The sequence below is a fragment of the Ursus arctos genome, unplaced genomic scaffold, assembly GCF_023065955.2.
Source record: "Ursus arctos isolate Adak ecotype North America unplaced genomic scaffold, UrsArc2.0 scaffold_24, whole genome shotgun sequence".
Classification (NCBI taxonomy): Eukaryota; Metazoa; Chordata; class Mammalia; order Carnivora; family Ursidae; genus Ursus; species Ursus arctos.
Window position 1 is genome coordinate 4,806,071 of NW_026622919.1, and position 23,837 is coordinate 4,829,907.

Consider the following 23,837-nt stretch of genomic DNA (forward strand, 5'->3'; position numbering starts at 1 on the left):
GGCCTGGCTGCTCCCCACAGCACGGTCAGCAAGAGGAGAGTGAGGTTCTTGCCCCCAACCTGTAAGCTGTGGGTGCCAGGCAGGGGCAGAAAAGATGGGGGCCTTCTGCATTATCAGGAAGCTCTTAGGGCCAGCGGGGCTTCTGGTCAGATGGGTCCCACCCATCCCCCCCAGCTGGGCAGACACTCCACGAAGAATCACAGGACCTTTTCACACCCCACCCCCGACAAACGTGGTAGTCCCGTGGTTGCCACGGCTCTCGGGAACACAGGGCTGTGCACAGCGCACAGGCTGGGCACTGACCCCTCCAGGTCTACAATCTGGGCCAGGCCTTTCCTTGCCTGAGCCCTGTTACCTCGTCTGTGCATCACAGGCCTGGCTAGGACCTTCCTCATTGGACCGCCAGTCAAGGTCGAAGTACACAGTCAGTCCCTAATAGAGAGGGGCTGCTTTTATTATACATGATTGCCATGAACTATTAGTGCTGCTGCTTCGGCCAGCTCTGCAACACAGACCCCTGGAAGCCAGGGCCACCCAGGCATGGTGCTGGCTGGAAGAGACCCTGCCCTCTCTCTCCCAGCAAACGTGCGCGAGTAGCCCGAGCCGGCCTGAGACACAAAGTCTGCCAAGAGCGGATAGGACAGAGGTGGGAAGAGGGAAAACCATGTCCCGGGATGCACTGGCACTTCCTGAGGAGGCCACCCCTGCCCTGGCCCCACAGGAAGAGGGCTAACAGGTGCCCCCCACACCAGGGGCTCTTACCTGCCTGGCTTGGTGGAGCCACCCCCTCGGTGCACCCAAAGCCATCCCGTGGCCTCTATGGGGGCACGGTGGCCCTGAGAACGGCCTGGGGTTAGGGATTAGCACACCTCGGAGCCCTGCCAGCCCCACCTCTTATCGTATGGAGGGGAAACTGGCCAGGAAAAGACTAAATGACATCGGTGATGTCCTTGAAGTCACGTGTGGGCTGGGGACAGGGCAGGGACTCAGACGCTGACCCTCTGTGCCAGGCCTTGCTCCGTCCTGCTGCATTTGCAAAGTAGTGAGGCACACCTGAGCTCGGGACATGGGCCTGTGATTTCTGCACACCTGTTAAACACGAGGCATCCCACCAATCGTTTCTTACTTGAGAAGTGAAAGAAGGCCAAGCCAGACCTCTGGTCACCCCACTCCCCACCCCTGGGGAGCCACTCAGAGAGATACTCTAGTATCCATGGTATTCAAAGTTCTCTTGCCCAAGCATCCCTTACCGTGCACCCACAGACGGACCACCAGCCCCTCCTGCCCGAGCACAGGTGGCCTCCTGGAGCTGGCTGGCCCCCAAGGCCACCCCTGTTGCAGACAGCCTCTGGCCACTGCCCCAGGGCCCCCCAAAGAGGCAGCCAACACCACAGTCAGTCAAAGGATGCTCTGCTCCCTCCACCACCCAGGGCCAGGGCCCCGTGGCTCCTTCCCCTTGGGCCCGGCTCCAGTCATCCCCTCCACTTAGCCCCTGAGGCAATCACCCACTTGGCCCTCATTCCCGGGCCCCTTGAACAAGCTCTCCTGGATGCCTGGGGGAAGGTGGTTTAATTTCGTGCTCCTCCCATGATTTATGAGGGTTGCATTCAATTAACAGAGTATCGATTTCCGCACAGCTGGCCAGCATGCTTGCTGGGAGTAGTTGTTATTTTATTATGAAACCATTCGCTTTCCTTTTAAAACACAGACACTCTGCACACAGGTGCCCACAGACACGCTCACCGGAGACCCAGACACGAGTGTTGTGGGCAGGGAGACATGTTCTCTCTGTGACTGTCTCTCTGTCTGTTCTCTCACACACACCACATGGGACGTAAGAAACTCTAGCCCCAGTGTCCAGCCTTCCCTGCAACTTCGCGGCTCTCCTCCTCAGATTCTTCGGCCCCCTTCACCCCCACCCAGAGCCCGGGAGGCCGTGGGGGGCTCCGAACACGACTGGGGATCTGCCAGCCCCTCCCCAAGCAAGAGCAGAGAGCACTTATCTCTCTTGTACCGAGACCTACACATACACAACCATACGTACACATTTCTAGTAGACAGACGGACAGACAGCTAGAGGGGTCGTCTCCCCAGTGTGGACAGGAACACAGCCAGAGTCGAGCCACGTGCGGTTGCAGCACTTGGGGAAGGGATCAGTGCCCCACGAGTGGGACAAAGCCGGGTACTGAAGCTGGGCTGGGGGACACAGGAGCCAGGCAGCAGCCCCCACACCCCAGGGCCTGGCTTTCCCCTGGAGGATTTTGTTAAACATCTCGTATGTATATTTTACTTCAGACACACTGACATCCTACCGTACAGGTGAGCCCTGCCTTTCTTACAAGCGGGGAATAGTTGGATGCGGAAAATCTTTGTCTTTGTTAGGACGTTTAACGCGCTCACATTTACCCTCAAATTTGCTAGGTTTCCACCCTGGACGACTAACTGATGTTGTCACCCAGCTACACCCATCCCTCCCCACCAGTCTGGGCTCTCTCTCCAGCGCGGGGGCCAGACCAGCGCCCCGACCTCCACCCAGAGGCTGTCCTGTTAGGGAGGGGCCCTGCATAGGGTGTGATGTAATTGAGGCAAGCCTTTCAAAGCAGCCCCCAAAGTTGCTTTCCCATGTTACGTGTCCCCTGCCCCGCCCCCCACTCTCAGAGGCAGACCCCAGAGGCTCTTCGCTCAAGCCACAGGTGGCCAAGAAAGTCTAGAAGCATTTTTTAGTTTTTTTAAAAAATTGGAAAAACCCTCATCCCGTTACCCACGGACAAGAATCGATTTGCTGCACTGTTTATTGTTACTTTACTTTCACTGACTTCTGTGCACTTGGAATTCAACTCTGCTCACAATTACATAACCTGCTCTTCACATCGGCACTTACCACTACGATCCCCGCGTGTCCCTGCCAACATCCTATTCGTGGTGGCATAAGCCACGCCCAGCAGAGGCGCCACGGTCTGTGTGCTGGTTCCTCGCTGGTGGACATTTAAACTGTTGCTCCAACTTTGTGGGGTTTTTTAAAGATTTTATTTTATTTTAAGTCATCTCTACACCCAACATGGGGCTCAAACTCACAGCCCCAAGATCAAGAGCTGCACACACCACCGACAGAGCCAGCCAGGAGCCCCGCTGCTCAAATTTTTGGACACTATAAAAAAGGCATCAATGACCAAGATGTTCATAAACCCGTTTCTAAGTTAAGATTCTTTTCCTAAGATGGATTTCCAGCATGAAACAACCAGGTCGTTACAGGCCATGCAGCAGTAGCCGGCACTCCCGGATGGGCCAGACTCCTCCTCTTCCAGAACACAAACTCGTCCAGGGCAGGGGTGGCCAGGACGCACCTGGCTTCTGTCTTGCTGTCCTGCCGCGCACGGTGGCATAGGCACGACTCCCCAGATTCACATTTAACAGAGCACCCAAGGGCGTGCACTACCTCTCCTCCCTTCCTCCCTCTCTCCCTTTCTTCCTCCCACAAGTACTTATTGAACTCTGGGCTCCAGAAATCAGACAGGCAAAATCTCTGCCCTCGCAGAGCACCCGTCCCAGCTCGGGAGACAGACAGTGAACAAGCCAATCATGAAAACACACAGAGTGAGGTGGTGATGAACGAAAAGGGATGGAGAATCTGGGCGAGGGGGTGCAATTTGAAATAGGTCCTCAGGAAAAGACTCGTGGGTGACACTTGAGCAAAAACTGGAGGAAGGGGAGGGAGAAAACCATGAGAGGAAGAAAACTAATTCTTTCACCTGGCCAGATCTGAGGAAAGAGCATTCCAGGCAGAGGGCACAGCCTGTGCAAAGGCCCCGTGGCCAGAGGGAGACCACTGTGCTACAGGAACAATGAGGAGGCTGGTGGGCTAAAGCCCAGGGAGCAAGTGGGAAGAGAGCAGGGGAGGAGCCAGACAGACAACCAGGCTGGGCACATGGGGGTCACAGGCCACTGGGTGATAGGGAGCTATGGGGGAGGTGGGGAACAGGAGAGGTTTCTGATCAAATTGGTATTTTAAAGTAATCTTTCTGGCTGCTGAGTTGGGAATCAGTGAGAGAAGGGCAGGGATGGTGGGCAGTGGGGAGAGGTGGGATTCTGGGCACATTCTGAAGGTGGGGACAAATGAGAGACAGAAGGGTCAAGGCTGACTCTGAAGTCGGGGGTCTGGGCAACGGAAATGATGGGACTGGCATGGCCTGGGGAGGGAGGGCTGGGGAGAAGTGAGGCTTAGGTGTGTCCAGAAGACACTGCATCTGAATTGTTCCCAGGACACCCAGGTAGGTGGGCATGTGGATATTTGAGACTGAAGACACAAACCGGGGAGTCTAGAGTCTGAAGACAGTCTTCACAGCCCTCAAGTTTGGGGTTCGCTCTCCCTCACTCACCAGGCCCTCCAGCCCCTCCTCCCACATCTGAGCTTTACAGATGGTTTTGCTCATTGCCTCTGTCTGGAACACCTGGCTCATTCTACTTTGTTGAAATGCCCCCCCCTTCCAGCAGGCTCACCCCAAACTCCCTCTCCTCCCTGGGGGTCCTAGGCCCTCCCAAACATGGTCAGCTCGCCCCTTCTCTCTCTGCTCCCCCAGCGGGGAAGGGAGAGAAACCACAGGGCTGGGGCGGGGGGCTGGAGGGGGAGGCAGGGTCCCCCCTCTCCTCAGTGTTCTCTCTCACTGACAGATGAGGACAGTGGGGTTCAGAGAAGTCACATCACATGCCGCTGGCCACCCAGCCAGTTAGCAGCCAGGATTCAGACCCGAGTCCGTCCCTCACTGCTGAGAGCATGGATACTCCAACACAGCCCTGCTGTCACAACTCTCTCACTGAGCACACAGCCAGGGGCCGGCTGCCCCTCCCCAGCAGGGTCCCTCTGAGAACAGGGCTCCAGAAACCCTGGCCCGGACTCCACACACAGAAGTGTCCAGCAGATATGGACTCATATTTGACTCGAATGAAAACAGCCTGAAATGTTAACTCATCTTTGCTGCTACAGAAAAGCCTTATGGGAAATCCAGAGATCATTACTGTTTGGCTTTAGGATACATAATATGATGCCATTTGCAGCAAATCTGCAAATAACCCCTAATTAGGTTCTCCTAGGCTAAAAAGGCAAATTTGCTCTCCCTGAGTACATAGCAACCACCGGTAGGAGGCAACAGTCCAGAAGCTTCCAGCAGGGCAGGAGGAGGACAGTGGGGGTTGTTTAGGCCACGGATCATTTCAAAGTGAGGAATCCAAGTGCGGGTGAACAGAGTTTGCTGGAAACACAGCAGCACGCACTGCAGGACTCCCACCTGCCTAGCCCAGGTAGGTCAATCCAGGGGGTTAAGGTGGGGCAGGGGCTGGAGCGTTTGCACACAGGCGAGGAATGAGCAAGCAGTCCCCCCACGTGCCCTGGACACACCCACCATTTCTGTCCCTGAAACCAGAAGCAACAATGTCCCTGAAATTTATGGCTTTGCCTATGGGGTTTGATGGGCTCTGCTGCTCTTGATGGATTGCTGCAATTTCCCGGGATGGAGCTAGGAGGTGGTGCGGACTCCCCTCCGAAGGAGATGAAGGGCAGGGCAGGAGAGGGAGGGAGGGAGAGGCCAGGACTGGAAGAAACCAGAGCAGCGGTGGTTGAACAAGCTGACAGTAGCTCTCCCCGCCCAAAAATGCGGGCCACCTGACCCTCAGCTCTGCCGCCCACAGCAGGATGGTTCGTGAATGGAGAGTGGGCTGGTCCTCGCCCTCACCCTGGTGAGCAGCCCTGTGGACTGAGGCTGGGTCAGCAGCCCAGGGAGGTGGCAGCACAGCTGGGGCAGGTGGGAGAGGGCAAAGGATGCCATGAGGGTGAGGAGGGGCTGGATTAGAGGGACACAGACAGCAGAGAGAAAGACGGACTCTGCACACAGAGGAGAAAATGATCTCGTGTCCCAGAGGGAACTTCAGGGGAGCCCAATCCTTTTACCTCCCTCTCCCCATTTCTACCACCAGCTCCCCTGCTTCCCTTCTTCACACAGCAGTTGGAACTATCTTTTAAAAAAAGAAGCCAAATCCTATCATTCCCTGATTGTAAGCCCTCTGGCAAACTCCCAAACCTCTCAGAATAGTGTCCCAAGTACTTGCCACAGCTGACAAAGCCCTACGCCACCTGTCCCTCACCCCACTCTGCCATGTTGGCTTTCACGTTGGTCTTTTCCTCTAACATGCCAAGCTTACTCCTACCCCAGGGCCTTTGCACTTGTTGCACACTCTACTTCAAATTCTCTACTCCCAGCTCCTCGTGTGGCTGTCTCCTTTCCATTATTTAGAATCTAGTTTAAATATCACCAGCTCAGAAAGGGTTTCCCAGACTGCCCTGTGCGACTAGTCCCTTCCTTGGCACCCGCCCCTAACCCTTCAGAACAGGCATCAGTATCTGACCTTGTCTCACTCATTTCTGTTTCTCGGTTACTGCCCATCTTCTCCACAGGAGTGAGGAGAAGGCTCATCACTGGGCCCCCAACACAAGTGGCCGTGCCTGGCACTTAGTAGGTCCAAGACCTATTTCATGGATGGATGGGTTTAGTTTGCTCTGTCAGGTACTCATCCTGGGATGGTGAGAGAGCAGCTATCTGGCACACGGCCACGCAGCCCTCTCAGGAGCCAAGCACGGGGAGAGGTTCCTGACACTATCGTCGCGTGTAATCCAGGCCCCACGACGCCATGTCAGGGCCTACATTTTCCAAACCAAGAAAATCAAGGCAAAGAGCTAATGAAGGGTATCCCCCCTGAGCTGTGAATTAATTGATCTGCAAAGTCTTGCAAAGGAACCAAAACTAACCCGCCCACAGCTGCGAGTTTAGTGGATGGCTACCACGAGCGCGGCGGTTAGAAACATGGCTCTGGAGTTGCCGGCCTCGGCCCAGAACCGGGCCCAGCCCCTCAGCAGCTGGGCAACTTCGGGTGAGTTCCTGAATTCTCTGGGCCTCAGTTCCCTCCTCGATGTGGCGGAGATGGAAGCGCCCATAAAGCGGGGGTGGGACCGATGACACCACGGAGGAAACGCAGTAAGGATGACGCCAGGCCTTCGGTGAGCTTTTGGTAGATGCCACTAATATGAAGGTAGTCACGTTGACATCCGGCGACCGGACTGGGCCTCTAGGATATCCGATCAGCAGGGCCAGTGTCAGGTGGCTGCCATGGCCAGCAGCCCAGCCTAGGCAGGCTACGGGGCAAAGGACCCCCCCGCCGGTCCAAAGGAGGGGTCTGTCACACACACCCCCTTCCCCATGCCAGCCAGGGTCCCACCATGACCAGGACTGGCCGCCAACACTTTAACCTTGACTCCGTCAAACTCCAGACAGGGAAGGCCTGGAGCCTTGGCTTTTCCATATTGGCCGAAGCTACAGCTTTCCTACAAACTGTGTAGAGGTGTGGATTTCAACTATAATTTTCAGCAGTAGAACACTTCTAACAAGTCACACCGGCCAAGGTATAGCTTTTCCTAAATCGTGTAAAGTGTGGGTTTTAAACTTCCTTTTTCGCGGTCAGGACACATGGAGCAAACCCACCTCAGAAAGCACCCCGACGTTGAAAAGAGCTCCGGTGGAGCTCGTCTCCCTGGGGTGGGTGGGCGGAAAGCAACAGCCAAGACTCCCCATCGGGATGGCCCTGACTTCACCCGTCCTCCTTCTCCGGGGTTCCAGATCACTGGCTTCACACCAAGGGCTCCGGGGGCCACTGCTAAGGCACGTGGGACCATGGCACCAACGCTTGGAGATCTTTGGGCCTCCTAGACTCAGTATGGGAACATTTAGAACGAATACCAAGAAATTCTTTCCGGCAAAAATGGCCCAGGCCCATCTGCAGAGGACGGACAACTGCTGGGCCATCGCAACCACACGCACACCCACACGTGACTGTCGACGTGGACAGGGCTCGAAACTGTCGAGTCGAGTGAACAACGCAGGTGCAGGAAACGCACTGTGGGAGGCCACTCGTGTGCAGCCCGTGAACACCCCCCACCGCGGGTTGATGGTGTGTGCGTATAAAAGACGCGTACGCCAACGGTTACTGTGGACTGGAAGAACGGACACCTAACTCAGAAGGCACTTGTCTCCAGGGGGAAGCAGGTAAAGGGCCCTCCAGCTTTTGTCTGTGATTTTGTATTTTAAAAGGGAGAAAGGACGTCAGGCCACCAACATGACAAAATGTTGACAGCCGTGAAATATGGCGGTGGAAATGCGCTCTGGGTTGTATTAACTGCGTGCCTTCTGTGCTCTTCAACGTTTTCGCCGGGTTAGAAAAAAGGGGGCTGACCGATAGTGCCCCTCCAACTCTGAGAGTGCATTTTGAGGCTGCACCCAGGTGCACCACCCACCTGGTCCCCCCTCCCCACCCCAGGTGCCCCTCCCCCTCCGTGTACCCCTGACCTGTCCACAGCGAAGTGCCCGTCGCCAGCAGCCCGGTGCAGCTCACTGCCGTTCTCCAGTCTGGCCAGCGTGTCCATGCGCTTCACCATCAGCTCCAGCAGGTCGCTCATCTTGCGCAGGACGCCGCGGGACTCCGGCCCTCCCAGCACTGCGGACAGAGCGCGGGCACAGTCAGGCTCAGCCGCAGCCTGCGGGCCACCTGAAGCCGCCTGCTGGCTCTCCGAATCCAGCCCCACTCCCACTTTCCCAGGCAAAGGAGGGGTCAGGAGGGTGAGCCCACCCCACCCCTCACCCCTGCAAGACAGGAAATCCCCCATTTGTTGTGTTGGGTTACAGATCCCTGGGCCAACCGTGCTCCCTACCAGCTGGGTGACACTAAGATCATCTTAACGTCTCTGGACCTCTGTTTTGTCCCTGCAAAATGAAGTCTTAGACCTAATCTCAAGTCTGTGAGAAGACAGGGAAGGGCCAGGGCAGGGGAGCGGGCAGGAACCCCAGGGCCCCCCAGCGCCTAGGTCCAGACAGGACTTCTGGATCAGGGCTTCCAAAAGTGCAGTCAAGCATCCACTCCGCACCTGAATCTCCTGGCCAGGCTGTTAAAATGCAGATTCTCAGGCCCTAGTCTCTATCTGCCGATTCACATCTCTAGGGCCCGGGGCCCAGGACCCTGCACTCTCTCGCCACCCGCGTGGTGTGCATGCACAGGAGAGGCTGTGAATCCATGTTCAAGGGGCTGTTCTCCGGGCCCTGCTGCTCTCCTGCCAGCCTCTGGGCCCCACCAGACTCCTTCCTCACTCCACTCTCCCGGACCCACCAGCATAGAAAACCATCGTGAATTTGTCCAGACTCTGAGCTGGCCTCTGGGTTCCCAAAGATCGGTTCCTGGGCTGAGGGGCAAGGGAGACCTTGTGAAGAATAAAATCAAATGAAAATAAGGGGCTTCAACCAAGATCGCATAAAGCAGCGAGATTCTCCATGATTTCCTTTCTAGTCATTCCTGACCATTGGCACCACGCACGCCAGGGTGGGAGAGTGGTCCCTGTCTTTCTTTTCAATCAAATCATGTGAAGTTTTTTTTTAAAGATTTTATTTATTAATTTTTGTGAGACAGAGAGAGAGAGAGAGAGAGAGTGAGCACGAGCAGGGGGGAGGGACAGAGGGAGAAGCAGACTCCCCACTGAGCAGGGAGGCCGACGCACGTGGGGCTTGATCTCAGGGCCCTGGGATCATGATCTGAGCTAAAGGCAGACGCTTCACTGACTGAGCCACCCAGGGACCCTCATGTGAAGATTTTAACAGCCCCTCCAAATGGTCCACAGATACTCAGGTCCAGGCCCTGCAATCCCCAACTTGGCTCCCTGCAACCCCCCAGGGCTGGCTCTGAACCTCTCACAGCAAATAAGCCATGTCATGGAGACCTGAATGCTTCCAATGGCTTCGGGGCGGGGGGGGAGGAGGGTCTTAGGTTGGGTTCCCCAGAAGCAAACCCCAAGACAAGGGTTTGAGGGCAAGTCATGTATTTGGGAGGAAAACCCTGTGAGGGAGTGAGGAGGTGACACAAGGAGGGGGAGGCAGCCCAGAGAGGGCAAGTCACCAAACTGGGGAGACCAGCTGGTGCCAAGTCTGCCCCGGAGTTCTCCCCCTGGGGGCGAGGGAGCTGGGCCACACACATGGTCTCCTGCCGTCACTGCTTCAGGGTAGCTCACAGAAACAGCCGGCTCCTGCTACTTCCCACCTGCTGCGGGGTGGCCAGCCAGCTGCAGTGGCTACAAGAAGCCCTCGGTAAAGAACCACCATCCCCAGCAGCCACAAGTTGGCCCATGCCCACAGGAATCACGGGGGCCAAGGGCTGGGGCACCAGCCCCATACACTTCTCTGCAAAGAAGGGGCTGGGGCCCAGTGAGCTCAGAGAGGCTCTCGCCTGCCTCTGCCACCAACCCCCACCCCCCATGAGGCTCTGTGGCCAAGGGACAGTCATGGCAACGCTATCAGACTCTGGGTCCCTAACTCAAGTCAACAATACCAGGTCCTGTCTGCCGTCCATTGTCACAGTGCCAGGAAGGGGCAGAAGAGAGCATGGCAAGCCACAGGGACCCAGGGGCAGAGGTGGGGAGAAGAGAGGAGGCCCGAGGGGCTGGTCTCCCCTGCTCCAAGCTTAGGACTGAGCTGAAGGGGGGGGGGGGGCAAATACAGGGTTCACGTCACCAAGGCTGCTTGTGACATTTCCGCTTTGCTTGTCCCCTATACGCCTGGCTCTGGGTCCAGCCCGGTCCAGTGGCTACCACCACTTTCTCTCATTGACTAAGTCACCTCCTGGCTGGGTTCCCCTGCCAACTGAGTCCACCTGAGGTCAGAAGGGAGGCCACCAGGAGCCCACTTACATGCCACAGAATCCGGAGCAGTGGGGGGCGGGCTGCTGTTTCCTTACAAAAGCTAGGATCCCTGGCTCCAACATACACACACACACACACACACACACGCACTCAGTTGCCCAAGAATGAGAAGGGGTGGGGCCAGGTGTTGGTGAAAAATGCACAACTAGAGGAAGGACGGAAACACTGTCTCTACCCCATCCCCACATCAGTAGCTGAAATAACTAGCAGTCTTCCCACTTTCCCTGCTCAGAAAACAGGGTCGATTTTTAACAAACCAGTCAGGATTGGGAAATTTCATCATTGTGTTAAGTGAAGTAAGTTTCTCCCACTGCTCTGCCTCACCCCACTTGCTCAGTACTCAACCAGTTAGTCAATCAATCCAAGAAGATATAAATAGCTCCCTCTCTCTTTCAACTCCACAGAGTTGGGGGTGATGGTTAGTCTTTCAAATCATTCTCAACCCTGAGACCCCCACCCAAGCCCATTATCCATCCAAACGTAATACCTGCCTTTCAACTAGTGCTTGGAGCACAGAGTAAAACAACGTGTGGCGGGGGGGGGGGGGGGGGTTCCCATCATCTCAGCTAGAAAAGTAGGGGAACATCAGATGATCTGACCTGGCCTCTGCTTGGTAACCCTCCTGGAGTTGTGCAGTGCACAGCCTGCTCGGCCTCCCTGGGCAGCCCTGATGAGCCAATGCTCACAGCTCAGGCTGGGGTGGTCCCTTCCCCAAAGACACGGCATGAGAAAAGGAGAGTGAGACCACAGCTGGAGACACCCTAAGTCAGAGCCAGAGCACCCAGGCCCAGTTGGACCACAGAGTCTGGGCAGCAGCTTGCTCCTGCAGATGCATCACCCCGGCGATGCTGAGCCCACATCGCTGCTGTTGCAGCAATGCTATGCCCCCTGGAATGTCTCAGGCCTGGCACCCTGCCCTGCCACACCGCTGCCCCTATGTCTGAGCTCATCTCCAGCTTCCTTCACTCCCCTTCACTGCCTGAGCCCCTCCCTGGAACCTCACTGACACAGCCTCCCCCCGCCCCACACATGCTCCCAGCCCCGCAGCACAGGCTGCAAAACAGCTGCGGGGGCCAATAACGGCCCCATCGGGCCAAGAGCTGCAGGACCCCAGAAGCCAAGCAGAGCTGGGGCAGGACTGTGGCCTGGGACAGGCTGGAGTGGGAGTGACAAAGTCGGCACTCCACCAGCTCTGTCATGAGCCACATGGGTTGGGATGGATGGACATGCCACTTTCTATCTCTGGGCCTCAGTTCCTCCTCCTATAAAATGAGGGCGCTGGACTTACTGAACCCTGAGGTTCTTTGGGCTGGGACTCCTGTTTTGCCTCTTGCCCTAATTGCCTCTCTAGAGATTAGGGTACCATGAGAGGAGAGAACTGCTTCTATAAAAGCTGGCAGAATCCCCTTAGGGAGGGAGCTCAGTTTTGTTTTACTAAACCCTGGGTGGGCCGGAGCAGAATCTGGAGTCTAGATGCCCAGAGCAGTGAGACAAACAGAAAGCTAAATGACTCTGCATATTCAAGTAGGGAGACTGGAGATTCCTGGTTCAGCCTGGAAGAAGAGGAGAGAGAACAAGGCACAGGGGTTCAGAGGCCCGGACTGGCAGGGCAGCCAGAGTGGCCATGCAGGGTGGGGGTGGGAGGGTCTCCAGCTGCAGGGATGCAAGAGGGAACTGGCATCTGCTTGCTGTGCTGAGCAGTGGTCCCGGCCCCCACGCTATCATATCCACTCTGTGCCAGGAATTGGGGGAAAGGGTGCCCTTCCCACTAGGTCAATGCTGGGGACACAGAGGACGCAGGAGGGGAGACACTGAGCAGGATAGTTCATAGAAGCAGGAGCTGAGAGCGAGAGGGACACACAAACCCCCCCCCCCCGAGAGTCCTTGGAGCTACGTGGGCTCTGGATCGCCCCTCATAGGAGGGGTTAAGCCAATTCTTTAAAAATGTCAACAGAAAGAGAACGCACTGCCCCCTCGGATGGGTTTGTAAGGACACCTCCATCAGATGGGACCAAGACCATGAGACCCTCCCCGGTTCCCCGGGGTTCAGGGCGGCCCCTGCAGGTTGCAGATGGCACAGGCTGGAAGCTGCCCCCTCCTCCCGAGGAGCTTCCCGCAGGACGTGCTCCCCGAGGCCACCACCCGCCCCCGACTGTCAGCGGAGCAAGCTCACCGTGGCTTGCCCTGAGTCACCTCACCGCGCCTGGTGTCGGCTAAATTGAAATGTATTTAATGTGAAGCCCCAGCAACACATCTCAGGACTCACAAGCATTCCCTCCATATTTCCATATAAATAAGGAAAGCCGGAGCACCGAGAGATACAAATGGCTCCCCACCCCCACCCCACTCCTCACCCCCCCTACAGACAGAGGGGCTTCATTGCCCACCCAGGCCCCTCCCCTCCAGACACAGACCTGCTTGTCTGTCTGTCTCTCCAATCCTCCCTTGTCCCCTGCCCTTGTCCTCCTTTCTTGTCCCCACCCCAACCCTTTCTTGTTGGTTCCCAGAAATTGAAGGAGCCCCCACCTCGCCAGGTAAGAGAGACCTCCCTGGCCCTTGAGGCAGGGGCTGTGACTTAGTGTTTGCACAGCTGGAGAACTGAGCACATCTGTCCCTCTGCACACAGCCACCACAGAAGCCAGCTGAGGCCACTGGGGCTCTGGGCAGCAGAGGAGACACGGACAGGCCCTGGGCCCTGACCTACCCATCCATCACCAGCCTCTGAGGGGAAGAGCTCCCTAGCACCAGGGTCCAAGGCCAGAGACAGCCACAGAGCAAGGAAATCTTTTTCTGATATTCCCCAGGTTTGAATCCCAGCTGCGGGCAGGAAGGTCTGGCAAGGCCAGGCCACAGGGTAACGTCAGGGCAGCCACGTGCAGCTGAACCAAGGCCCTCCCGCCTGCAGGCCTCTCCCCAGAGACAGCCTCTGACCTCTGCTTCTTCCAGACAAGACAGAGATCCGGGAACAGCCGAGCACGCAAGTTCGGGGAATCTGCAGCAACATCAGGAGAGAGGCCTCAGACACAACTTCACATCCCACTCCCTGTCCCTAAGAAGGAAACAAGTTCCTCCTTAGGACAAGAGAGGGGAAGTGGAGCCTGGAGGCAGGGAGGAGGGACTGGGGTCTGGTGAGGGGGCATGCAAAAAGCCCTCCCTCTCTGGGAGAGAAAACCCTCCCCCAAGGCCCAAGTCAGGCCGACCTGCAGCAAGAGGGAATTAGGTTAGACTTCTCTGAGCCATGCTTCCTGTCAGCCTCCTTCCCCCTCCGGAATCTTAAGACAAGTGTGTGGAATATAGAAGATGTCTGTCACATTTTTATCCCCAAACTAGAGAACTTTATCACCAAATATAAACTGGCCTCGAGGGGAATCCGGAGTCTCCTCTGGGAGACTACAGTCCACAGAGGCTATGGTAGGTCCTCCTCCCTTTAGAGAACACCCTTCTTCTCCCCAGCCCTCCCCAGCCTCGTCCTGGGGGGACCCACTTCCCTCACAAGCTTGACAGGCCAGGACACGACAGACTGTTTCTCCCATTTGTGCTCAGATGGTTTTGCTGACCAATGCAAGCATTTTTTTGTTTTGTTTTCCTAGATGGCAGGGCCTTCCTGAGTTTCCTTCTGTCGATTCTGCCCTGGGGCAGCACAGATATGGCGAACTAATGCAATGCAACAATCCAACCCCCATCTGTGACCTCCAGTCTCCCTCCCCAGGCCCCTTCCACCTGCCCCCCTTCCAGCACTAGTCCCTCGCTCAGGTGCCTCCTAGGCAGAAATGCTGGCACCTCCCCAGTTTCCTGCAGGGCTGCTCCAGGCACAGTGTGGGGGTGTCTCTGGAGGAGGCGTGTTTTGCAGGATCAGGATTTTAAACCCACAATGTAAACGTGGGGCTCTTCCAAGTCCCTGCTTTGGGTCTCTCCAAAAAAAATCGACTTAATCCAACGGCATGAAAAAAACTGGGGGGGTGGGGGGCGAAGAGAATTGGGATTTGGACTGAGACAGGGTCAGTTCTCCGGAAGTCTGAGGCCTCCCTCCCCGTCCGTCTCCCCCTGGCCCCCTTTAGTTCCACATTCTAGGCGCTTAGCTTCCAGCCTAGGGACCCGGAAATGCGAGAAGGCTTTGAGTTGGCTGAACCCACTCTGAGAACAGATGTCACGACAGACAGGAGACCCGGAACTTCACTCTCCTGCGTACGCAACAGAAAGGCCTGCGTGTGTCCACCAGAAGACAGGTACCAGAACGCTCCCAGCAGCACGAGCCACACAGCCCCAAACCGGAAACAACCAAATGTCCACCACCCGTCCAGTGGATAAACATCACATGACGCATCTCACAATGGAATTCACACAACAGCAGTGAAGACAAATGTCCACAACCACACAGCACGACATGCATGACTCACAGACGTAACACTGCGAGGGGAAAGGGCACACACAAAAGAAAAGCCACTACGTGATACCATTCTCAGAAAGCCTGACAAACAGGCAGAGCTCTGTGAGAAGTCACGGTCCTCACATCCTGGGGAAGTAACGAGTGGGAGGAGCCATGAGGGCACCTCTGGGGGTGGATCACGTGCTGTTTCTCGGTCCAGGGCAGGTTCTGCTTCTTGATGCGTTCGGTTTGTGGATATTACGCTGTACACGTACACGGCACACGGGCACACGTGCACACACGCACACACACGCATGCACACACGCATGCCTCTCATCTAACTGCGTGACCTTGGGCAAGGCCTCTCCCCTCTGCCCACCCTTAAGACACAGATCTGGTTGGAGCTGGACTCCTACCTCCACTACCAGGCAAAACTGCACGTGCACGGCTTGGCAGGGCTCCCACAAGCCCCTTGTACTCTGGGCCACTGGCCCCATCCCCCACAGGGAGAGGAGCACAAGAACCAGAGCCCAGCCAGACACCCCTCCTCCCCCAGCCCCCAATTCCCATCCCTTGGATCCCTGACCTTTCTGGAGGTCCGGCTTCCTCGAGCCCCCCGTAGCAGCCACCCAGGCAGACACGCCCCCCCTCCATAAGTGGCTTGAGTCTCGCTCCCTACACCCCATCTCCTCACACTCCACGTCCCCCATCATCCACCCGCCCACCCTTGACGCCCAGTACCCCTCCCCAAGCTGCCCCTCAAGTGCGCCTTCACAACTGCCCCACCCCCTCTCCTAGCCTCGATTCACACCCATCTCCTATCCAGAAATCCCAGCATCTCCTCAGCCCTTTTCCCTCAACAACCTTTTCTGCAGTGTCCCCATCTCGGACTGAACACATCCAATAAATATGGATGGAGCCTGTACTATTTGCCAGGTGCTGCTCAAGCCCCTTCATACGTGTTATCTTAACACGACTCGTGACAATCCCGGGCACAGAGGTACCGTCCCCATTTATCAGAGGGGAAAACTGAAGCTCAGAGAGACTGACGCGCCTCTACGAGTCAGAGGTGGGGTATGTTAAGTTACACTCAGGCTTGAATGACGAACAAATGTGAAATTCCTGCCAGGATCTTTGCAAGTTTAAAGACGTACACGTTAAGCCAAAGCAATGATTCTAATGATGAGACGGCAGATGGCATGACAAGAGCCCCTCAGAGCACCCACCCAAGATGACAGCCCACGCTCCTTGAGGGTGTATTTGCCACTGGAAACAGGGGAGCCACACAGCTGGGACCTGGGGGCTTGAGAAAGCGGACTTCAACCAGAGACGCCCCCAGAGTAGCAGGGGAGGACCTACCAAGCCAGCCCACTGAAGAGTTCTAGAAACCCTATTTGCCCCAGCTGTCCCACCATCCTGTGTCCCTCGTTCCCACTGTGACAGGAAGAGCCCCCATGACCCGCTAAGCAGGACTCTGTACTGTTTGCTGTTCTTCACTGAGTAGAAAGAGAAGGGAGGAGGGCCCATCTTCAGGAGGTCTCCCAGGCCTGGACCCCATCACACCCCCATGCTGTGAGCTCATTCAATCCTTCTCTGTAGGTGAGTTAAGTGACTTGGCCAATGGCACACAGCTGGTAGATGATGAACCAGGGTACAAACCAGGTCCATCTGGTCCCCAAAGCCCGTGCTCTGAAAGCCCATTCCACCACCTCACAAGTGTCACGTGGGCAAGGAGCCACAGAGGTCTGGACTGTGTCCCAAGAGCTCAGAGATAAGACACGTGAGCCCATGGCCAGGCCTGCCCTCTCCCTCTTCTCCCACCCCCTCGGCTGTGGCCACAGCCTGGGTCAAAAGCACAGAGTACTGTGTCTCAAAGGGACAAGTGTCATATTCAGGAACACTCCTCTCCACACTCAACTCAAGCAGCCTCTTCTGATGCCTGGGAAGCCCTGCCTCAGAGGCCCTTCCCTGGACGGAGAGTCTGGGCCAGAAGAAGCCCGACGATCACAGCCAGAACCAAAGCCAAAGCAGCACGCAGGGTCACACAGCCTAAGCCAAGGCCCCTCTCCATTCCCACGTCCATAGATGAGGTGACCTGGATCCTTGGGACAGAGCCCCAGAGAGTCCCTTGAGATGCTAGGTTCAAAGGCCTTCTTCTCCTCAACCCACAAATGCCTGCATCTGTTTCTGCCTCCCCTCTCCCCGCCGAGATACCTTCTGTGCGGATGGTGAAGGGGGAGTCCCCCGGGCGCCGGGCAGAGAACTGGCTTCCCAGAGACGTCATCAGGAAGCAGAGGGAGAAGAAGCCGATACCCAGGACAAAGAGCCTGCAGAGAGCAACAGGGCAGGTCAGAGACAGGTCAGTGGCATGCACCCCCATCCAGAAAGGGCTCTGTACCAATGAGTGGGTGAGGGAGTGAGGATGGAGTGGATGGATGGGGGAACAAACATCCAGGGCTGAGCTCAGAATGAAGAGAGCTCGACTACAAGGAGCTGGCCATGAGTCTCACACAAAACCCCAAGGGACAATGAGACAGGCATAGCTCGGGCAAGCTCCAGCCTTCGGACAGAGCCTGGCTCATTAACAGGGGTCCTCAAGGTGTGATCCCCAGACCAGCAGCACTGGCATCACCTTGGAACTGTTGGAAATGCAAAATCTTGGGCTCCAATCCTAGGCTTACTGAATCAGACACTCTGGGGGTGGTACAAGCAACGTGTTTTAACAAGCTCTCCAGGCAGTCCTGATACATGCTGAAGTTTGAGAACCAGTGGTATAGATGGAAACAGCAGGTGCTGATGCCAGCCAGAGGACAAGTAATTGGTCCGGACGAAACCCTCCTGGATCCCATCAGTCACCTGGGTCTGGTTCAGCACTGTGCACACAGGTCTTGCCTGCGTGACAGCGATCAGTTATGAGCTGGCTTGAACACCTCTTTATCATGTTCGAGGGGGGTGGTGGGTGCGCCCCCATCCCTACCAGAGGGTAAGATCTACAAGGGCAGGGCCCAGATTCTCCCTAACCCACATCTTTACCATGCAGGCACATAGTAGTTGTCTGCACTGGACTGGTCAGAGTGAGTGGACACCTGTGTGTGTGGTGTCATCCGGGGCATGGATCAGGAGAGCGGCCAAAACAGGACTCTTGCTCATTCCTTCAACACACAGTTGATTATGTCCCAGGTGCTGGGCACGGGGGTAGCCCCAGGGGGACACCAGGGAATCCCCGGCTCCTGCTGCTTCCATACCAGGTGCTGGGTCCCAAACAGGAGAACTGAGCTAACCAGCACCGCTCTGGGGAGGCCAGAGGTGGACGCTGTTCTGGGACCTTGAATGTATCAGAGGACTTGCAAAGCTGTCAGGGCTGAAAGGGCAGCCCCCCATCCTGGTCAGGGTGAGAAAGCCCATCTGATATGGAGCCAGGCGCACCACAGGAGCCCCCACAGATCATGCGAGAGGCCTCCAACCCTCTCACCTCCACCCGCCACCCTCGACCTTACATTCATTTGTATCTCCATGCAAGATCCACTTTATGCACTTTAATCTTCATTTCTGAAGCCGGCAAAGCAGTATTTAATTAAACTTGGCCCATTAAAGAAAACACACAATTGCAGGAGAAAATAAAAGCACAACAAAATTCCCACCCCATATTTAAATGAAGCTGTTAGAGATTAAACTAGAAAGTGTGCAGAACCCCCAAAGCAGAGAAAGCATTGAGGGCTTCCCCCGGGAGATGACAGGGAGGACAGGCGAGACAGCACAAGAGACACTGCTCCCTCACCTCTGAGGACCCCCTCACTGAAGTCCACCACTCTTGGGGACAGGGCCCTGGGATCCCAAGATGAAGCCAGGCTGCTCTCAGGACAGCAGCCAGAAAAACGGTGGAGGAGGTCGGTGGTGGCACACCGAGGAAGATCCTGAGGGAATCAGCTATTCGTCCTCCCAGCCTGAGGACAAGGACGGATTCCTCAAGTTTATTGTCCCTCACACTCCAAACCCTCTCCATAGCTATGGGACTATATTTAGAGCTAGGGACCTGGGCTGCACGGTCCAAACACCTGCTATGAGAAAGGGGTCTACACTTTTAGCCCGGAATCTGAAGTCCCCAACACACCTCATCGGCATCTCTCTCTGCCCGACCTCGATCCAAGGGCCACTGACAGTAGATCCAAATTAAAATGGTTTCGTCCACCCATGTATCTATTCAAGCAACGTTCTAGGAGCAACTACAGAATAAGGGTCCTGCCAGAGGGAAAACAGAGGGAACAGGGCCCCAATCTGTTCTTAAAAACTAACAAGTAGAGGTGACATGGTGGGAGGCCGGTCCCCCTCCATCTGAAGGGGACACAAAGACTCCACTGGTGGCTGTGGGTCTCTGGGCAGCCTAGGGAGACCCTAGGTAAAGATACACAACTTGAGAGAAGGGGAACCTATGTAATCCCCCCTCTGAATCCTGCCTTCAGATAAAAGCCTAAAAGAGCCAGGACCCCAGAGGGAAGCAGCTCTGGGGAGTGGGTGCTGTCCGTGGTGCTGGCTCCCGCCGCCGCCTCCAGTTGCACCAAAAAATATCCAGCCAAAGCTGGACACCCCAGTTGGCTGGCCCTCCCATGACTTGGAGGGCGGGGTCGACATGGCATGGCAGACTTGGGAAGAAGACCCTCTAAATGGTCAGCGTCAGCCTGGGATTCGAGGATTTCCCTGGAGAAGTAAGGCCCTTTCCAGAGAAGTCCGCTTACCGCCCCACTTCCCATGACAGCTCCAGCCACCTCCCTGTCTCCTGTCCAAGGCCCTACCCTCGGCACCGCCAGCTCTACAATCCTCTCCGCCCGCACCCTCCAGACCGGAGCGGTCCATCATGACCCTGGCCATTGTGAAAGCTGTCTCCTCAGCTCCACACACCAGGCCCAGCCCACCCAGGAGGTGCTGGGGCTGAGAAGGAGACCAGCGGGGGCCTGGCAGGGGCGGGGCCTCAAAACCTGCCCCTTCCGCAGCCCAAACCCCAGTGCCTCTGCCAGCCCACTTCCTGCCCCAGCGGACTGGAACGCACCCACACCCCACCTGTGGCCCCAACCAGAGTGCAACCCCCACCCCTCCCTCAGCACCCTCTGCCACCCAGCCCCCTGGGCAAGGTGGTTCTCCCACCCCGCTACGCACCCATCGCTTAGCATCTTCTCCCCAACCCCGGCAGCAGGCGGGCTCCAGGGAAAAGAGGGAGCTGCCTGGGGGGCGGGGGGGGGAGGGCTAGGATGGGTTCAACAGGGAGCAGCCAGCCCCGCGTGGCCCCAGCCCTGCCTAGCCTTGGCCTCCGAGTTTGGGGTGGGGGAGATCGGTCTTTGCCTCCACCCCGCCTCCAGGTTCGGGAGGTCCCGGCTCCCGCTGCCCTGGCGCTCCACAGCGCCGCCCCTGCTACCAACTCTGCAGGGCCAGCGATCCAGGGTTGAATTCCCAGCAGAAGGGCTGGGAGCGGTCCTTGCTCCAATCTCGGGCACCTTCCCGTTGGAGCCAGGCCTGCACCCCGCGGCGAGAAGGGGAGTGCGAGCAGAAGGCGGGGGCAGAGGGGCGGCACGGGTGGAGGGCTCAAGCCAGGGCTCAACGCGCGCGCCGGGCGGGGGTGCCGCCCTGCACAGCGCACTAACTTCGCCGCCGGGGGCGGGGGGCCGTCTGCAAAGAGGGAAGGGGCAGGAAAAGGGCGCCCTGGGCCGAGGCCCAGCACCACAACCTGAGCGCTTTCTGCCCCCATTTCCACCCTCACATCCCGAGTCCTCTCCAACCTAGAGCAACTCGAGACACGTCTCAGATCGCCCACCCCTCCCCACCCGAACCCGAACCTCGGCTCCATCCCTTTCACAGCCCCACGGCCACCACAAGGGCTGAAGCCCGAACCGTCCCCTCTGCCACTGGGACAGGTACCCTCCCGGGGAACGACCTCTCCCACCCCTACCCCGCGCCCCCTCGGAGAAAAAGACCTCCCCGCACCAACCGGAAGAGAACTTTACCGAAAGGGTCTCAGGGTGACCAGGCATCTTCTGACCATTATCTTTCCATCGGGGTTGACTGTGATCATTGTTCAAACTTGTCTGGGCGAGGAGCCGCGGGCGAGGCCGGACGCACCGTCCCGGCCCCTGCTCCCGCCGCGTCCGGGCCGCGAACCCGCTGCGGGCCGAAGTCGGGTCCGAGCGAGGCGGGGGTGGGGCGCGGGGTCTCGGCGGCTTCGCTGCTCTGGTCACGGCCCGCGGGGTCGACACGGCCTCGGCGGGCGGGGAAGGGGAGCGGCGCGGCTGCCGGAGGGCGGCGAGGGCGCCCAGCCGGGCCGTCTCTGCGTCTCCGCCCTCCCCGCTTCACATTTTTGGGGCCGGGAGGCGGCGCGCCCCCCGACCGCCGGCCGCGCGTCTGCCTGCTCGGGCTCGCTCGCTGGGCGGGACGGCGCCGCGGCGCGCAGACGGGCTCCCCGCCGCGGGCGCCCTCATCCCCGGGCCCGCGCCCTCGGTGCCGGCTAGAGGCGGCCCCGGGCCCGCGCCCCGGCCCCTCGCGCCTCCGGGTCGCGCCGCTCCCCGGCCCGGCACCGCGCCGCGCCCATGGCTCTCGGCGAGGGCGCCCCGCGCCCACTATGCCGCCCGCTCGCTCGGCTGCCCGCGCTCGGGTGTCGGGTGTCCGGCGTCCGGCCCCGCGCCGCGCTACGCCGGGAGGCGCCGCATTGTTTCCTCGGAGGAGGCGGCCGAGCCGCTGCTGGGGCGGCCCAGAAGCGGCCGCCGCGCTTCCTCGGCGCGCCGGCGCCACCCCGTGGCTGCGGCCCGGTAGCGCGCTCTCCCGGCCCGTGTACCGTGGGGCGGGGGTCCCTGTGCTTCCCTCCAGCTGTGTAACGTCCCCAGCCCCGCTTTCGGGGGGGAACCCGCGTGCCACCAGTCCCAAGGGCCGAGGGCCGCTTTGGCCCCTGCGGAGCACAGAAAAGTTCAGCTCTGGGCGAAGACCCTCCGCCTTCCTCCGGTCGCTGCCTCACTCTCACCCCCCCACCCCGTGGGCTTCTGCCCCGTCCCTTCACACCAGCTTCCTCTGGCCCTCTCTGGAAGAAACTGCCGTGGCTCCCCTATACTTACTGAGCTGAGTTCCAACTCCGCCTCTTGCACTGTTCGGGCTCTTCCACTGAGCCCAGAAGCCAGGGCGCGCTGTGTGGACCCAGGTTCTAGTCTCAGATCCTCCATTCACCAGTGGCAGACGCCTACAAGTCAGGGAGACTACAGAGCCTCGGGTTCTCCTCTATGGAATGAGAGTGACCTGAAGTTAGCTAAGGCTCTTCCAACTCTACAAAGCATTTGCATGCCCTCTACCCCAACCTCCTCCACTTCCTGACTTTGGAGAGGTGCCTGCCACTGCAGAGGGGGGTCAGCGGCTTCTCAGGGCGCACCAAGCAGGGCAGCTACCACAGCCAGGCCCGCATTTGAGAAAGCACTCAGGCAGAAACAGCACTTGCCAGACCAGAGCTTAACCAAGCACAGACATGGAAGCATTTTGCTAAGAAGAGCCCAAGGCCTCAGGCCACGTGTAAAAGGACGTGGATGACCCTGAGGGTCTTTCCATTCCCAGCAGTGATTCTGCAGCCTGGCTTTGGAGGAGAAAACCTTTGTTTTCATCCACCTGGCCCTGGCCCCATCCAGCTGGGGCCCTCACCCCCATCCCCTCTGCTAGCCCACCTCCTCGCCCCACTTCTGAGCCATTTCTCACCAGCGATGACTCATGCTCCTGATCTTCCCGCTCCTTCTTCATCAAAATTCACCTGTCCCGTGTTCCATTATCTCGCCTTGCTCTCTGCTAATGTGAAAACCGATGAGGGATTGGTGTTGGTGGATTAATGTGTTACTCCAGCTAGGTAACAAATTTGCATCGAACAAGGACATGCTGACCATGCCTCCGTGTAGAGGAATGACGAATGGTGGCGGGAAATGGGCATCGTGGCAGGCTGGCCCAGGAGCTATCTGAGGGCAGGGGTCTCTGCCGGGCCCACACCTGCCACACACCCAGGCACTAATTTAAACCCTGGATGTCAAGGGGAAAGTCATATCTACCCTCGGAAATGAAATGGCCCTTCCAATTGTGTGTCTCTGTATAACCTCGGGGCAGGGGGGAGTGGGGGACAGGGTGTTCGTGCTTTTGGCACTTTAGGCCAAAAGGGAGAAGAGGCACAGCCATGTGCCTCTCATGGTTTGGCTCAGAAGGTGGGAGTGGGTCTTCTCCATGCCCTCTGGGCCTTGCCCTCTAGCACGTGGGCTGTGAGGTAGGCAGGGGAAGGTGCCTGCTGACATTTGACAGCGGGCTGCGGCCAGGCAGGGAGGCATGGGGCAGACAGTAAGATATTCTCTGAGCCAGACCACCCAGCTGCCTCCTTTCAGACTGTTCCCCTCTTGTCGGCCTCTCATCTATGGTAAAGATCAGCGTAAGTGGTCCTGCTTGCTGTCTGTTGTAGACATTAGGAGGAAGTTTGTGAATCCCTAGTCGTGCCACCGCAAGTACACTGTCTTTGTGCCTCAGTTTCCTTGGCCATCAATTGGGCTCTTAAGAGCCTGACTCCCAGGGGGACATGAAAAGGCACCGGATGGGGTGTGTAAGCAGCCCGCTGCCTGGCGCCTATGAGCCCTCGCATGGCAGCAGTTGCTATTTTTCCTGTTACTGTCTCCCTGCGGTGGACACTGTCGGTGCCCC

The 23,837-nt window shown here is 57.7% G+C and overlaps 1 protein-coding gene across 1 annotated transcript in view; it reads right to left on the reverse strand.

The window, feature by feature from the left end:
- Positions 1-21,509, reverse strand: part of MGAT5B (alpha-1,6-mannosylglycoprotein 6-beta-N-acetylglucosaminyltransferase B) — a 68,305-nt gene extending 46,796 nt beyond the window's left edge. Inside the window, exons 1-3 of the mRNA XM_044378739.3 lie at positions 21,140-21,509; positions 17,361-17,473; positions 8,388-8,535 (exon numbers count right to left, since the gene is read on the reverse strand). Of these exons, the coding sequence (XP_044234674.1) occupies positions 8,388-8,535; positions 17,361-17,473; positions 21,140-21,207 (329 nt within the window). The 5' untranslated portion in view covers positions 21,208-21,509. The remainder of the gene's footprint in view (positions 1-8,387; positions 8,536-17,360; positions 17,474-21,139) is intronic.
- Positions 21,510-23,837: the final 2,328 nt, after the last annotated feature.